Raw genomic sequence first — 15,425 nt, forward strand, 5'->3', positions numbered from 1 at the left:
TCGAACCGAATGCTATCGATAATGACGTCGAAAGCTCGAGCCAAGCTCTGCAATTAACGTATTTAATGGTGCGATTAATTTATGATAAAAGAAAAAGTATGACTTGCGAAAGGATGAATAAACGTTTTAAGTTTCTCCAGATTATGATAATTTTGTTTTACTTAATAAAAATGAAAACATTTTATATATCCTCTTAAGTTACTTCTCTCTCTTTGACTCTCAATTTGCCTCAAAGTCTGTTAAAGAAAATAATTCTCGTCTGCTTTTTATATTAATGAAAGAAACTAGCATGCATAATATTTCTTTTAAATAAATTTAAATTCACAACTTTGTTGACCTATCAATTAAATTAAATTAAATTATTTTGCTCAGAATACATATTGCTTCCAATTGTTGCTAATGATAAATCAATTTTTGTTACCAAGTATAAAAGAATGGGAAATGTTATAATTTTATAATTATTACAAATTTATAATGTATAATAATCGTTTGATGCGTATACCAAATACCGTGCAGAAACAAGAAATTATTTTATTTCGTTAAATAACGGTAAAAATAAAATAAAAAATAAAAAAAAGAGCAATTGTAAATTGATTCAATGAAACCGGACGACGCGCTACGCCGGATTACAAATGTCAGGAACATGAGCGCTGCGCGAAATTCGATGACGGCGCGGATACATTTACAAAATAAAAATTCTCCGCAGCTCGTCCACGTACTTTTCGACGATTTAAAAAGTTTTCCCGGCCAATTGATTGGCCAATTGCCACTTACGGGCATAAATACGCGCATAACGAGTGTGCGCTTTCACGTATGCGGACGCATACGGCCGGCTCGACGATTCGAAAACGCAAATAGGAGTAACAGTGGGATTAAAACAGTTTGTGGTCAAACACAGAGAGGCTTCCTGCGTGAATGGTAGTAATGGTGGATCACTCGTGCGAAGAGTGCACCATACGTATTGTATAGAATCCGTGAGAGTAGGATTTATTTCTATAGGCTCGACGATGCGTTATAACAGCCTCGGTGTGCTCTCTTTCTCTCTGTCTCGCCTCAGCGGAAGGAAAGGGTGAAATGTCTAATGCCTGTCCTGTAACCGCACATCTATCTATAAATCACACTCTAATAACAAGTTTGAACGCTTGGAGAATTTCTCGATGCGCTGCACTTGCCAGAATGGAGAGTAAAGTGGAGGCAACTGCTGAAAATCTTTAATTCGACAGAAATAAGCGCGACAAGAATAAGCTCGAAGTTTATAACGAGATAAATAAAAATCGCTTTTTATTTATCCATTATATTTACTCGTATGGTTTTCAATCGTATGAGTAGACGTAGTGAGTAATATTGGTTTTCAATCATATGAGTAGATATAGCAGGAGATAACAAGCGATTTTTACTTATCTCGTTAGAAACTTCGAGCCGTTCTTCTTCTATTATATCTACTCACATGATTACGTTTGGTCGCGTTTGATTGCTTAGCTTGTCTAGATGTTCATTTCAACATCGATCTTGCCTCTCGGCCGGAGATGTGTGACGGAAATACGGAGCACGTGCATTCGGACATACGATTTGGATGGCGAACCGGACTAGTACGGTACGACTAATCGATAGTAATGTCAATATTAAAACTGTGTAATAGCGCGTTAGTACTGCGAGGGTGATCGCCGTGACTTGTCAGCTGTGTCCACACGACGCTTTACAGATTCCTAATGTTCCGTCCGGAGAGTTACGGGCAATTGATTTATTGACCTGCCGAGATATTACCGCGTGACTTATCGATACTCGCAATTTCGTCGAGGTATATTAACGATGTCTCCGCGGTGTCTGCGACACGCGTTCGCAGGGTATTAGAAAAATCGTGAAAGAGTCCGGACATAATAATGTGCGACCGACGTTTAAGACCAGGAATTACCAGGTAAAGTAACTGATATTTCTTCAGCAATTTTCTCATTCACATTCAATGAAGTATCGTAATTTAATTTTTAGCAAACACGAGTACAACAGAATGAAGCTAAAATTAAGGGGTGAAACAAGGAAAGCTACACAGTTGGAAAATTTGTGTTTTCTTGTTAAAAAATATGCCGGTTAACATTTTTGTGTTAAATATTTAACACATTCATGTGTTAATTTAACATGTTGCTGTTGTGTTAATTCAATTCAAGTGTTAAATTTTTAAAACAACTAAAAAAAGTGTAAAAATTACACATTATGCACCTATTTTTAATTTTACACAATAGATATGTTCCGTATTATTAGTGACAAGTTTTATCTGTTAAACTTTACAGAAAACTATGTTGAGAGTAAAGATGTACGTAAAAATAACTTTTTTTCGAGTTAATTTTATCATTAAAAATATGTTGATTTTACATACAATTTATTTCAAATTACTTCGCAGTTTGCATTCATTTTGGGTTAAAATATTAACATAATATTAGTGTCACCATTTAACATATCCATATTATGTTAAATTAACACAAAAATTTATGTGGACCGTTTGGGACATGTGATATCTGTTAAATTTAACACAAATTTTTCACCTGTGTAATATCTTATACTTTTCTCGTACCGCCGCTGATATCATGCATTTAGTTTTTTATATTAATGTATTATACAAAGAAGGTAATTCTCTGCTAATATATAAAATAACACACATTGTGTCCTCATTCTAAACAACTAAATGAAGAATAAATTCCGACGCGTATAATTGTCTTGTTAATTTTACAGGTCTTATAAATTGCGACACGTTATTGTGTCGCGAAACATCCCTTCGATCCGTGAACATATCGATCGCACATACGTATGCATATACATACAACCCTCGCTGTGATCACTGCGTGGGTAGTTGAGCACCCTTATCAAATATCCCCAGCGCGCATGCCGGCTGATCGGGGGTGGAATATCAAAGGCGCCGAGGGCGGGGCTGCGAGGACTCGCATGGCTTCGTCCTCGCGCCAGAGAGGAGAGCCTCTTTTACTGTTCTTCGCGAACAATAACCTTTAACCTTATCTCACTTAAACGCCAACTTGCCCCGAACTTCCGAATACAGATAAAGTTCATTCAATGTTAATGTTTCGCGTAAATTAAGTGTCCTTTATCAGGGATAACATTTATTCATGGTCTCACCCCTTCGCTCACGCTCCTCCGTCCCAAGATTTCTTCCTTCGTCTATAAGCGGATATTTTAATTGAGGCCATTTTTTATCGCTTCATCGGCTGTTTTGTTACTGCGGCGGCGAGTTTTCAGTGACTGTGATCCTTCTCGGTGGTTGCTTCCAAGATGTTTAAGCATTTTAGCGTTCGCTAATAATTGCACGTAAATATCAGGTAATGATAATAGCAATTTATCTTAATAATATTAAAATCTTGATATTACCTCGAGATCTCGTTCTCGTTAAATATCGGAGGATCGGTTTATTAAAGAGTTTTATGTAATATTATAATAGCAAAATATTTTACAACGTTATTATATTATACTTGGCAATAATTATTATGTATAGGTAATTTGTCTCTCACTATTATTTATAAAATCCTCTTTTCTTCCGGGTGGCAAGCTTTCAAGCGAGGAACAGCGAATACTTCGTATTGTTTTCTTGCAAATGAGAAACCCTTTGTAGCGCGTGCTGCTTCTCCGTGACACTCTGTCGCAAGACGCTTCTCCGCTTACAAATTATTCTGTTAATTGTGCTATCATCAATGTAATTGTCATACAGCGCCTATCTCCGTTGGCCTGTAATTTGCACTTTCCAATGGATCTCTACGATTTCAACGAATTATTGTCCACTTCATAAAATACCCCTTTCATTCTTTTCTTCGCGCTGATTGGCGCCCTGCTGAAGGCAAAATTAAATTTTCACCTGGGAAACGGGGAGAGAAAGAGAGAGAGAGGCGGGGGCGGTTATTTCCGCCTGACAAATCAACATCGCGCTGTTTATTTTTGTCTGGCGCCTTTGAAAGCGCAGCTCCCGCTTCTTTCTCCACGGTGCATTGCATCACAATGCGATATCGCCGTGAGTTTCCGCCCTGCATACTCCATACACGGAAGAACAAAACGATGCACAGGGATGAGATGAAGAGGGAGCAAAGTGCACGGACCCTACGCCGGTATAATGCGATTATGCGCAGGGAACAGGGAGAATTAAATATGACTTAAAAAGGCATTAAGTAATTTCCGCGCAATCCTCTTAACTCCCGCGATCAGAGTACTTTTTGATTCGTATAAATATTACTCGAACTTACTACTGTCAGCTGATTCGCGATTGGCCAGAAGATAATTCTGGTTTATTGTCGACTGCGAGTGAAGTCTTAAAGACATATAAATATTTATTTGAGCTTAATCATGACTTGGAACATTATTTGTCAAAGCGAATTTTTAAAGAAATTAGTTATTAATTCTAATTCTTGATAATGCGCGAAATATTAAGGACTTAAAATCATCTTTCCTTGATTTAAGACACAGTTAAATTTATAATTCTGAACTAATTTCAATCAATGGTTCTATCTGTTTCATTTTTTATGTATGGTCGTAGACAAATCAAGTTATAATTAATAACTAAAACATAAGTAAAGTTAGAATACGAATTATAGCTGCAACATTAATAGAAAAAAAATAGTCCTTCTATTATAATTCTTTTTTTAATTCGCTCAAGAGTATTTAATACACAAAGTTTCTTTAATAAATAATTACAAAATTATGGCACGAGTTTCAAATACGCCTCCACTACTTTTTAGTAAAAAGTTTTTACCGTTCTGCCGGCGTGTCAGAGGCGCGTCGCGGAGGCATCGACGCGCGAAACGCGAACAATAAGCGTATCCGTCGGCTTCGCCGTGAATCGCGCGTCCGCGTAATGCGCTTTCACCCTAACGAGATTGACCTCGTACGAGCCACGTCTATGGGGTTGCCGGCGATTAATCCACGCGGAGTAGCGCTTCGTGACTTTTCGTTTCTGCGAAGAGAGAAAGAAAGAGAGAGAGAGAAAGAGAAAGAGAGAGAGTCCGAACCCCAGCAACGCGGAGGTCGGAGGAGCCGAGGGGTCCCAGCTGTCGACGGGGCACCGGCTGCGCGTACAATATCGCCCCGTGGCTTTCGGGGGATCCAAGATGACGGCTCTTCCGTCGCGCGCGTTATGCGACGAGGGGTGGTCGGGTACTACTGTTACGACGGTGGCGGTAGTGGCGTCAGCTTGCGCGCAAGAAGAAACGGCTGACCCTCATATCCGTGGACGCCCGCACCGCGACGCCGAACTCGGAGAAAAAGTCGACCCTCGCGGATTTATTGCGAGTAACGATCCGCTCGAGGATCCGGTCGCATCGCGGAGCCCAGCGGAGAAGATGATGACCGGTCCTCCTCTTCGTGACTTCCGAACTGTCCGTTGCTCTCCTCCTGCGTCCTGAAGTTCAAAGTTATCCTGGTTGGGCAAAACTATCCCAAGGCAAGAAGTATCTTGAGAATTCTGTGTAATCGGATATATGTAAAATTTTTAATGTAAAATTGAATTCTAATACCGTGTAAGATAAGTAAATAACTTGATGTTGGACTGAAGAAGAGCTTGACCCAGCGTGGAGAGAATCATTGGCACCGCTGTGTGATTTCACGTTATTTTATTTTAATTTACAAATCTCAGGCTCTAGATTTACATAAAATATGATTAATCGATACAACGTTTGCATATAATACATCTGTAATGCCGAGAAAAATAAATATATGTATTGCACATATTCTACAATTTTCAACACTTTACATGTACAAAGTGCGCGAACATGCTCGCGTGGTGCCGCTCGCGAGGAAACGTGGGGAAAAACGCGGAATCCTCGCCTGTCCGCCGCCTCGCAAATCGTAATTTATCGGAATGCAGCCGGAGCGTATCCGGCCTAATCCATCACCACTTTCCTCTTTCCTCCCCTCGGTGGAGAAAATCTTCGGTCACCTCTATATACCTTTCATCCTACATTTCTCGCGTCACATGCGTCGACCACCGACTCTCCTCCTCGATAAATGCACGAGACACACATTAAAAATACTCGGAGTCTTGGATCGGGAGACAAATAGCGCGCGAATCTCAGGAAGAAAACTGACCCAAGCAAAAGAACAAATTAATACAAGCAAAAGAGCTTGCTTGAAATCTTTCGCTGAAATCCTAGATAAATTCAGCAAGGTCCTCGCGTGTGCTTGCACTTGTTCCTTTTCCTGGTCCTAAAATTCGCGTGCTAAGATCAGAGAGAGGCGCATTCAGTCCCGCGTTCGATTGATCGCGGAACGAACAGCAACAAATTTACGCGGACGCATTAACGGCGGGGCGCCATTTACAGGTGGCAACTAGGGGAGCTGCGAATGGTAGGAAGTGATTTATAAGGGTACACCGAATTCGATCGTTGCACGTGCGCTAAAGCTCACGTTTCAGCGGCCAGTGCGCCCGCTTTCCACTAGCTCTTCCCTTTTTCTCCTTTTCCTTGTTTTTTTTTGTGCAATTTTATCTCGTAATTCATGGTCTCCAAAATTAGTGTTCGCGTGTCACCGCCGAGAAGAGTTATTATCAATGTATGTACGAGAGAAAGAGAGAGAGCCATGGGTGAGAGGGTTCTACCTTGAAACCACGCGGAGTAACGTGATCGGATGAAAGAAAGGCGCTGTAAATATATTACGAAAATATAATATACGAGGTCATAAAATCTTTGTCAAATGATGAAAATTTGAAAATTCGTATCGTCGTACGAGAGAAAAGAAATGTCACACGCCATGGATGGCACTCGGTTACTCCGTCACGTCGAACTTTCACATATTTAAAGGTATATGCTTGTCCGAGAGGTAACGATTACTCAGAAAAAACGAAGTACGCGTTATACGTACGTGTACACATTAAACGGAGCTAGTTTTTGGTAAGGGCTTCAGTTTAGAATTCAGTTCGCGCTGCTGCTCGTGGAACTCTTGAAAGCAGGGCACGATGCACAAATTAATCTGACACTCGGGACAATGATACTTGGTTTTCCTACGGAGTATTCTGCCGCGATCGTCCACCGTGTTCCAGCAATGATTGCAGCCCAAAGCGGGGCCCTGGCGCAGCACCGGACAGTGACCTAATCGTTGATCGCCCGCACTTTCGCGAGGTTCTCTGCTACTGCTGCTGCTCTGTAAGCAGAAATTAAATTATATTTATCATTAAATAATTAAGTGTAAAAAAAGAAGAAACGCAAGAAGCTAATCAATCTGCAATGATTTTGCAGAAATGGAGAGAAAGAGAAAACGCAAATTTAACTTTTCAGGTCTCAAGATTTTAATATTTCGATAATTTGAAAGTGAATCGATATGAATAATCGCAAAAATCACAACCCTGAAATGCAAATCAAATCTTCATAAACTAAATTAATGATTTACCGACTTCAGTAATACCTTCAGATGAAAGTACGATGTGTCTACCTGTGGAGACGAAGAAGCCCGCCGCAGCTCCGTCGTCTTCACCCTCAGTCCACCGGAAATGCCACCGCTGCTGATGCCGCTGGTCCCCGGCTCAGAAACGGTGCCCGACAAGATCGGGACCGATGTCTCCTCGTATCCCTCTTCCTCCGTCTTCAGGACGGGCGCTGGTTCGATGACTATCGACGGACTCGTTGTCCTGCCGGGCAACGGATCTGGATGCGAGTGTTGCCGGTGTATCCAGTACGTCCCGGACGTGCTCGGTTGCTGAGTGGACAGCAGTGGGTGCGAGTGCTGCTTCGTCAAGTAGGATGGCTGTGGCACCGTCAACAAATTCGACGACGTCGTCACCGTCAGCAGGTTCGGCTGATGGCTGACCAGCATGGTGTGTGGCGGCGGCGATATGCGTGACTCCTCGAAACTCCTCGACGTCTGTGGGAGATTCAGTGTCGGCGTGGCGAGGTGGATGGAGGTCGAGACGATGTGTGGTGAGGGACCCGCCTCGCCGTCCGGCGACAGGTGACTCGGCTCCTTCTTCACTCGCGGTTGCCTGATCAGGAGCCTAGTCCTTTTCGTCACTTGCGTTTGCTTGCAATGAAGAGCTATAATAATAAATAGATAGACTTTAGCCGCACTGAAGAGAGTCGGTTAATTACTAAAACATTTATAAATGAATCAATCAAACAAACAAGAGCTGAATGGACTAATATTATAAATATAATAAATATAAAACACATAACGTTAGCTACTTTATTATGCAATTATTATTGACAGAATTATATATTATGTTAATGAGTTTTCCACTGAAATTTAGTACCAGAAATCATATTCAGGTATAATTAATATGCATATTAATAAATAAATAAAAGATCCAATAATTGTGTTCTATATTTATAACTTGTGTTGTAATTGCTTAACAATTGTAGATGAGCAATTGTAGTATTGCCTAATAAGATATTAGTTACACTTTGATTGCTTCTTCTTCTTTTTTAGTTATATACAGTAATAGTAGTCGCACATTAAAATAATTAATGAAGAAAATGTCGAGAAGAAGTAAATGGGACTTTCACACTCTGTTGCAAACTGTTAGAATAATTTTTATTTCTTCAGGATTACTTTGTAATTGTTTATATAAGGGGTATAAATGCTTCTTAACAGTGCAATTAACGGCTATTTCACTATTAAAAACTAATTTTCCTAATTTTAAACCATCCAGAAACGTATATTTCTCGACTTTCGTAAAAAGCTGCTTCATTTTCGGTCCGCTGTAACGGAAACAATCTTCGGTTTACAACTAAAGAACGAAATTTACCATGAAAATATCTTAGGATTGCCTCAAATATTCACACCTCCAAATGTGAATGTCCTCGCATTCTTTTGTGTTCAATACATGCATTACTTTACTGTTTTTAGATAATTCAATTATCAATATATATATAACAAAAAAGATAAATAAAAAAATTTGCTGCATGTGAAATTAAAAAGCCTTTCCGTACAGTTCGCCTTCCACATGTTCCACATGTTCCACTTTCATTTTACAATTAATATTAAAAGATCGATATAATGTTATAATAAAATATTACATTTATCTTTTTTTTTCATATACACTTATCACAATATTTCACTGAAAAGTGGCTAATATATCGATGCTGTAATTAAACAAAATAAACACAATGATAATTATAAAAACACGATCATATTTTGTATTAAATTTCGAAACGATAGAATTATTTTCACCAAAATAAACTTGATTTAAGATATTTAGTACAATCGAGTAATATCGCATTTGTTCGTCATTCTATGTACATTTTAATATAATTAGTTATTAACAGAAGAAGATAGATGCAAGTCTGTAAGTATCTAGAAAAAAAGGTGACAGTGCAGTAAAAGAATACCATAAAAGAATATCATAAAAAAAAATATGCAACAAATATAAATATAGTATAATCTCTAGTACATAACATAAAAAGTAAATTCCCGGATAGAGGAAAATATATCTCTGAGAAGTCTATGACGATCCTCATATATTTATCAACAGAGTAACAATTAATAAATGTAATACATGTATTGATTGATTATTTCCGTGTGTGCATAATGTTAGTCTCATACGATCGACACACGTGTGCAGATACAGATGACGCATTCTCTAATCATATACTTAGTTATTTACTATGTACAAGTGTTATAGTGGTAGACTACAATCGGTGCAACGGCGTAATTTCATCGTCCCAATGTCCACGACGTCTTGGCCACCGAAGCACTTAAATTGCACCAATTCTAGATGGTACTGAATCTGTACTAATAATATCTCGTAATATCTGACACGTAACAATACATAACAAAAAAAGTACTAAAAACTATCGTTATCGTCAGCCATAAATATTGCTAAGAAGCGAACGTACGTTCAATGATTATGCTATAAATTCAATGATCGATTGAATATTGTGGCTCCAACGAATGTAAATCGCGATTCAATAGCGAAATCGAAAGCTAAAACAAAAGTTAAGAAATACATTTTATAAAAAAGAATTTAAAATAATTTAATATCAAATATTTATAAATGTGAATATGAAAGATCTCACCTGTTACAGGTGATCCAAAACAATGATTCAAAAAACTGATGATCTTCCTTTCACTGAGAATTCAGTACGGCATTCAAATGACCAAATTACCAAAATTATTTAGGATTCACATGATCGTTTCTTTAAATTAACCTAATATTACGAAGCAAGAGAACCGCGAGTGGTTAATTTCCGACGAGGAAAAGACCGAATTCAAGCTCTTGGAGAATGTGTGTCGTGTGCTTGGCACACGGTCTGATATACGCGCGATATAAAATATGCTTCGACCTTGAGATCCAAACACGTGCAAATCTATCAGTATGTATAATAGCTAGGCGGAAACGTGTCTGGAAATCGAGACATAATCGACGCATTTTGGAGACACCGTGGAGACGTTCCGACGTCTCGCCGCCGTGGCAGAATACTCATAGTATCGGTAAACGGTTTCACACGGGAAACGGTGGGGCACAGGAAGGCGGACTGGGAAGTAACATCTCTCAAGCTCATCTATACAGGTGACTGTCCGAATAGGATTCGGTTCACATGGCGTTGTAATTAACGCCGTGCAGATTGATCGGCATCGTGGTGCTCGGTAGTGCGTAATCCGTGTGCCTGCTGTCAATATAACCGCTGAGCATCGTGTGCGGACTGTGGCTGGTCAGCATGGTGTGGGTGCTATGTGTATTGTGTGTGCTGTGCGGAGTCGTGGGCGGTCCCATGGGCGTCGGGCTCTGCGAGTTCATGGGCTGCGCCGGGGGCGCCGGCGGCGGCGGCGAGGAGTTGACCTCCTGCTTAACGCGGGACTTGAGGCTGGGCCGGTTGTTCGGGTAGCCGCGCTTCTTGTACTCGAGCCAGAGCGTTCGGTTGTTCACGCCGAACATCCTGGCCGCCTTGCAGAACCCTATGCCGCCGTAGCGCACCGCGTCGAGCGCGCGTATAAAGTTCTCGTCCGCCTGCGGATTAGTCGAGCGTTTCCTTTTAATTGCAGTCTGCGGGCTGGCGCAGGGGCTCTGGCAGTTACTGGGGCACTGCGCCGATGGCGAGGGGCCGCCCGACGACGTGTGCTGCAACGTCCCGTGCGAGGAGTTCGGATAGTTCGTAAGAGCGCAACTGGAACCAGTCGTGCTGGTACCAGACGAGTATTGATCGCTGATGGTCGAGGATGCTGTTATTTCGGGCGTCGTAAACGCCGACGACGCTTGGATCGACAGATTCGTTTGACACGAGGACAGAGCGAAACGTGGATATGTGTGCTCCATAATAGTCCATGGTATTCCTGTAGAACAGACCGATTGATCTTTGGTCAGAGCACAGGAATTATATCAATTCGCTGATGCCTTGCGTTTACGGCAAAGACAAGTGATAATAAAGTGAAATAGTAATGTGATTAATATTAGAAACAGTATGAAATAAATAGTAAAAATTCATTATCGAACGATCTTTAATTACAGTCTATTTTTCATAATTTTACGAATAATTAATGTATTCCCACAGAAAAAAATTGCATCTCAGCAGTAACATCGCGTCAAAATCAGCTTCGATTGAACGACGCAATCTTTACATGATTTTATATTACGACGTTATTACGTAACGTAACGTAACTCGAACAACATGTGAGTAATTACAATGTAGTAGTAATATATCAGCTATAGATACATGTATATATATCTCCATAGAAAACAAGGCATACATAAATCTAATAAAAATATAAATGGTTTATTCTATGATATGTAGAAAAACGATACTAAGCTAAGTAAGCGACAGATGATAGATATTAAAAATAAAAAAATCTTGTGAAGAAACAATATATGAGCGTATTAAAAATATGGAGTTGCGGCATGGCACAGATACATTTTTCAGCACATCGTTGTTCGAAACCATTGAGATACATTGTGTACAGCGGCGGTATATATCACGTTTCTAACGAGTACAGAGTAAGGCACACATACACACTCCGTTAATGTCAAAGGCCCGATGTACTGTCTTCTTCCGGAAATAATGTAACATATCTGTGTGCTATGTATCTGTGTACCATGGTGATTTCCTTTCATGAATGAGAAAGAATTTCTTTTTCTTTGCACACTCGCATTTATCGTTAGAGAATTTTCAATTCCTGAAATTTCGCTCTATTTTCATGTCAAACATCTGTTGATTCTCCTTGTGCAGTACATTTAAACGCATCTGTGCCAGCATATAATGTGTGTAAATTTCTCGCTTGTCGACATGCAGTTCAAATACCCACCACAAAACAGTATGCAAAAATACATAAACAATCAATTATCGCGATTTTTGCTTGTAGAAAGGGTGTCATGCAATCTATCGCAAGTTGTTGAATCGTTCTGCATAACTTTACGATATTTATAATCTATTAAAAAATCATATCATTAAATGTATAACATAGCTAACTATTCGCATATCCTATCAAATTAAAACGTATGTTCTCAAATTTTCGTATTACGTTACGCTTACGTATACGGAGACATCTACGTCACTAACATTATATCATTCAATCTGTTATATAATCGATAAAGAAATGATTCAACTAAAGTATCTTACAAAAATAAAAAAAATTAAATATCTATCGAATAAATAATTATAGATAGTTATAGAATAAATAGTTGTGAATATATATAACATATTCTGTGCTTTCTCACTTATTTCAAATTCAAATTCCAGAAAAATTATATGCCACGCTTACAAATCGTATGCTTTTGGAAAGGAATAAAAATAGTGAAATCTTTTTTCCTTCTTTCTCTCGAAATATTGATGTTGCATATTAAAATATTAAGATTTATTTTAAAAATAACTGTTTTTTCATTATATTAATTCTTGTATATGTTATCTCTCTTCTTTTATATTTTATTCATAAAATGTCCATAAATGATAAAACTTTATATATTATCCATAAATAGTAATATTATATTCTGAATATGTATAATACACCTAAGATCTCAAAATTATATGTGTATAGTTTATAATATATTTTTATATCTTCCTTTTTTGCTTCTAAATGTATCTTTCAATGATTAACAAAACGCACAACACTTTTTAAAACAAATATTTAGGTGAAAATATTTAAATAATTCCCATCCTTTTTATGAGTTACAAAATTTATGATCGAATAATATGAGACATGAAATATAAAAAACAGAAATAATAACATTTGCATCTCTTTTATATATAATTCAATTTCCGATATACACGTATACTGATTTTTTTCTGTGCATACATTACAACATGTAATGCTATCATCTTATTTGTGGAAAGAGAAACAGAGAGGAAGAGAGAGAGAGAGAGAAACGGGAGGAAGAGATCTCTACTTGAAACATATATCTTACCTTGATGAGTGGATGGTTGTGAAGAAACAGAACTTTGTCCAATGTTTCCTGCCGACTGTTGACTCACATCCTGAAGCGAACCGTCACTCTGGGCTGGTGTGTTAGCAGAACTAGTTTCCATATTACTCATCTAAAAGGAGCATCACGCGTGTTACCAGAGCAACGTATCTTTGTTTCAAGAATTTTTTAACACGGATTTTCAACAATTTTTATATATCAATTTTAATACAAATTTTGAACAATCTTTATCCACTCGAATTATGATCGATTATTACTTACAATTGATATTTGATCTTCGTCAATACTGCCTTGAGATTCCGTACTAGTATTCACTGGTCGCCTCAGGTTCTCTCCACTGTCTTGCGACACAATCAAAGGTTCAGGTTTCACGATGTTAGTCGCGACCAGTGTTATTTCGTTAATCTCTTCCGGCTTGTCGCCGGAACCGGACGTCGACCCCGTCGAAGACTTCCTCAACCTTTTTCTGCGGAAAGAGGGAGATAACGGCGACGGACTCGGTGAACAGGATTCGCCACGGTCTCCGCCACCCGTTTCGCTGCTTCCACTGGGCCACTTAGTTAACGATGCCGTATGCATCTCTGCGAGTCCCTTTATCTTTAAACTCTCCGCCGTCTGTGAAATATGAGACATGTCACTTATTAAGATCTGTCAAGTGTAACATGAAATAATTGCTTGACTGCTGATAGAGTAGCTTTCTTTACCTTTATGATGGACGGCAGTTGATCTTGCGATATGTTCACTTCCCCGTAGTACATAAAGTCCACCATAATCTTGAGGTCGGAAAATTTGATATCCTTAAGTATAACAATAGGATGCTGACAAGGATTCATCGTGAACAGCGACTGAAAATATGTACTGCATGCCGACAGTACAACTTTGTGGGCCTGAATTTGCCTGCCTTCAGCAGCCAGAGTAACGTCCACCAAGGTTTCGTTAGTCAGCAAGTTGGAAAAGACCGAAATGAAATTCGGCTGATGATTGTTCCACCGCAAACAGAACTGTTGCATAGACATTGTGACGAGCTGGTGAGTAACTTGCAAATACCAACTGGAACATGAAAACAGAAACATGATTATTGCGTTGTTACGGATTACGCAAATGTCACGAGTAGTGTCAGAATGATGAAATAACTTGAACTCCCACAAAGTAATTTTCACTACATGACAACGCCAAAGATTAAATATTCGAAACCTTTGTGCAAGAACTTGGAAAAATAAAATATATCATGCGAAGTTACACTTGGTTGCCCAATAACGTTCCTTCGTCAAACAATATGACCGTGATAAAAATGAAAACAAATGTTCAATTAAAGAACAGTCTTGAATGGAAACTGTAAAAGAATGTCTTGATCTATTTGGAGAGCTTCCCGATGGTTGGCATAATTGCGAAAACAATGCAGAGTGTCACACAAGTTGAAACCATGTCGTTGTAACTTGGGCGACACTGTCAAACGTCACGCTGAAAACACGCGACGTAACAGTAAACAACGCGTAAACAAGGCTCGCGAGAATTTCCTCTTCACGATTACGCGCGGGTCGAACTTGCAAACGGACATGACAACTATGATGCTAGTGATGATGATGATGATGATATTGGATGATAATGATGATGATGATGACGACGACGACGATGATGATAACAAGGACGATGCCAATGCCCGATGACGCTGGGAGCGGAAAAAAGGGAAGAGAGAGAGAAAAATCAGTGGGACTCACTTCGGTTTCGAAATGTCGCGTCACGCGATTCGACGTCGTAAGACTGCTGCCGCGTTGCCGACGAAGGGTTCGTCTCGTCGTTCCGTCTCGCCGGTCCGTCGCTCGTTCAAACAACAACACACCTCGCCGCCATGGAGCGCACGAAATTTTCCACAACAAACTGAGCGATGACGCTTGTGTAATTCGCGAGTGACGTCATGGACGAGGGAGGATTTACGGCGACGCCGCTGCCGCACCAACGCCGGATCCCCGCGCGCGCCGCCGACTTTTCGCACGAGTCACGCGCGAATGCTTACACGGCCGTGATGAAATGTCACACGCACGTCGCGCGGAACGATTGCACGCGATCGGAAAATATGCGAGATCGTATCATCACGCGTGCG

General features: G+C 39.6%; 1 protein-coding gene and 1 long non-coding RNA gene across 2 annotated transcripts; one reads left to right on the plus strand and one right to left on the minus strand.

The window, feature by feature from the left end:
* Positions 1 to 5,580: 5,580 nt before the first annotated feature.
* On the minus strand, positions 5,581 to 15,403 carry LOC105285646 (mucin-5AC). The gene is made up of 7 exons (XM_026971605.1): positions 15,043 to 15,403; positions 14,029 to 14,374; positions 13,586 to 13,939; positions 13,307 to 13,436; positions 10,558 to 11,244; positions 7,411 to 8,009; positions 5,581 to 7,122 (listed from the first exon to the last, which is right to left on the minus strand). Exons 2-7 carry the CDS (start codon positions 14,338 to 14,340, stop codon positions 6,853 to 6,855), a joined length of 2,352 nt encoding a protein of 783 aa, XP_026827406.1. The 5' UTR covers positions 14,341 to 14,374; positions 15,043 to 15,403; the 3' UTR covers positions 5,581 to 6,852.
* LOC113562348 lies at positions 11,251 to 12,529 on the plus strand. The gene is made up of 2 exons (XR_003406869.1): positions 11,251 to 11,346; positions 11,463 to 12,529. It is a non-coding gene; the product is annotated as an uncharacterized LOC113562348 (long non-coding RNA).
* Positions 15,404 to 15,425: the final 22 nt, after the last annotated feature.

The sequence above is a fragment of the Ooceraea biroi genome, chromosome 8 (assembly GCF_003672135.1).
Source record: "Ooceraea biroi isolate clonal line C1 chromosome 8, Obir_v5.4, whole genome shotgun sequence".
Taxonomy (NCBI): Eukaryota; Metazoa; Arthropoda; class Insecta; order Hymenoptera; family Formicidae; genus Ooceraea; species Ooceraea biroi.

Bases quoted from the DNA above. Each gene is read 5' to 3' on its own strand.
- LOC105285646 (XM_026971605.1), bottom strand. From the start codon at position 14,340: ATGTCTATGCAACAGTTCTGTTTGCGGTGGAACAATCATCAGCCGAAT. The intron at 13,940-14,028 runs GTAAAGAAAGCT...CATATTTCACAG, and splicing joins AACTGCCGTCCATCATAAAG to ACGGCGGAGAGTTTAAAGAT. The intron at 7,123-7,410 runs GTAGACACATCG...TTCTGCTTACAG, and splicing joins GGGCTTCTTCGTCTCCACAG to AGCAGCAGCAGTAGCAGAGA.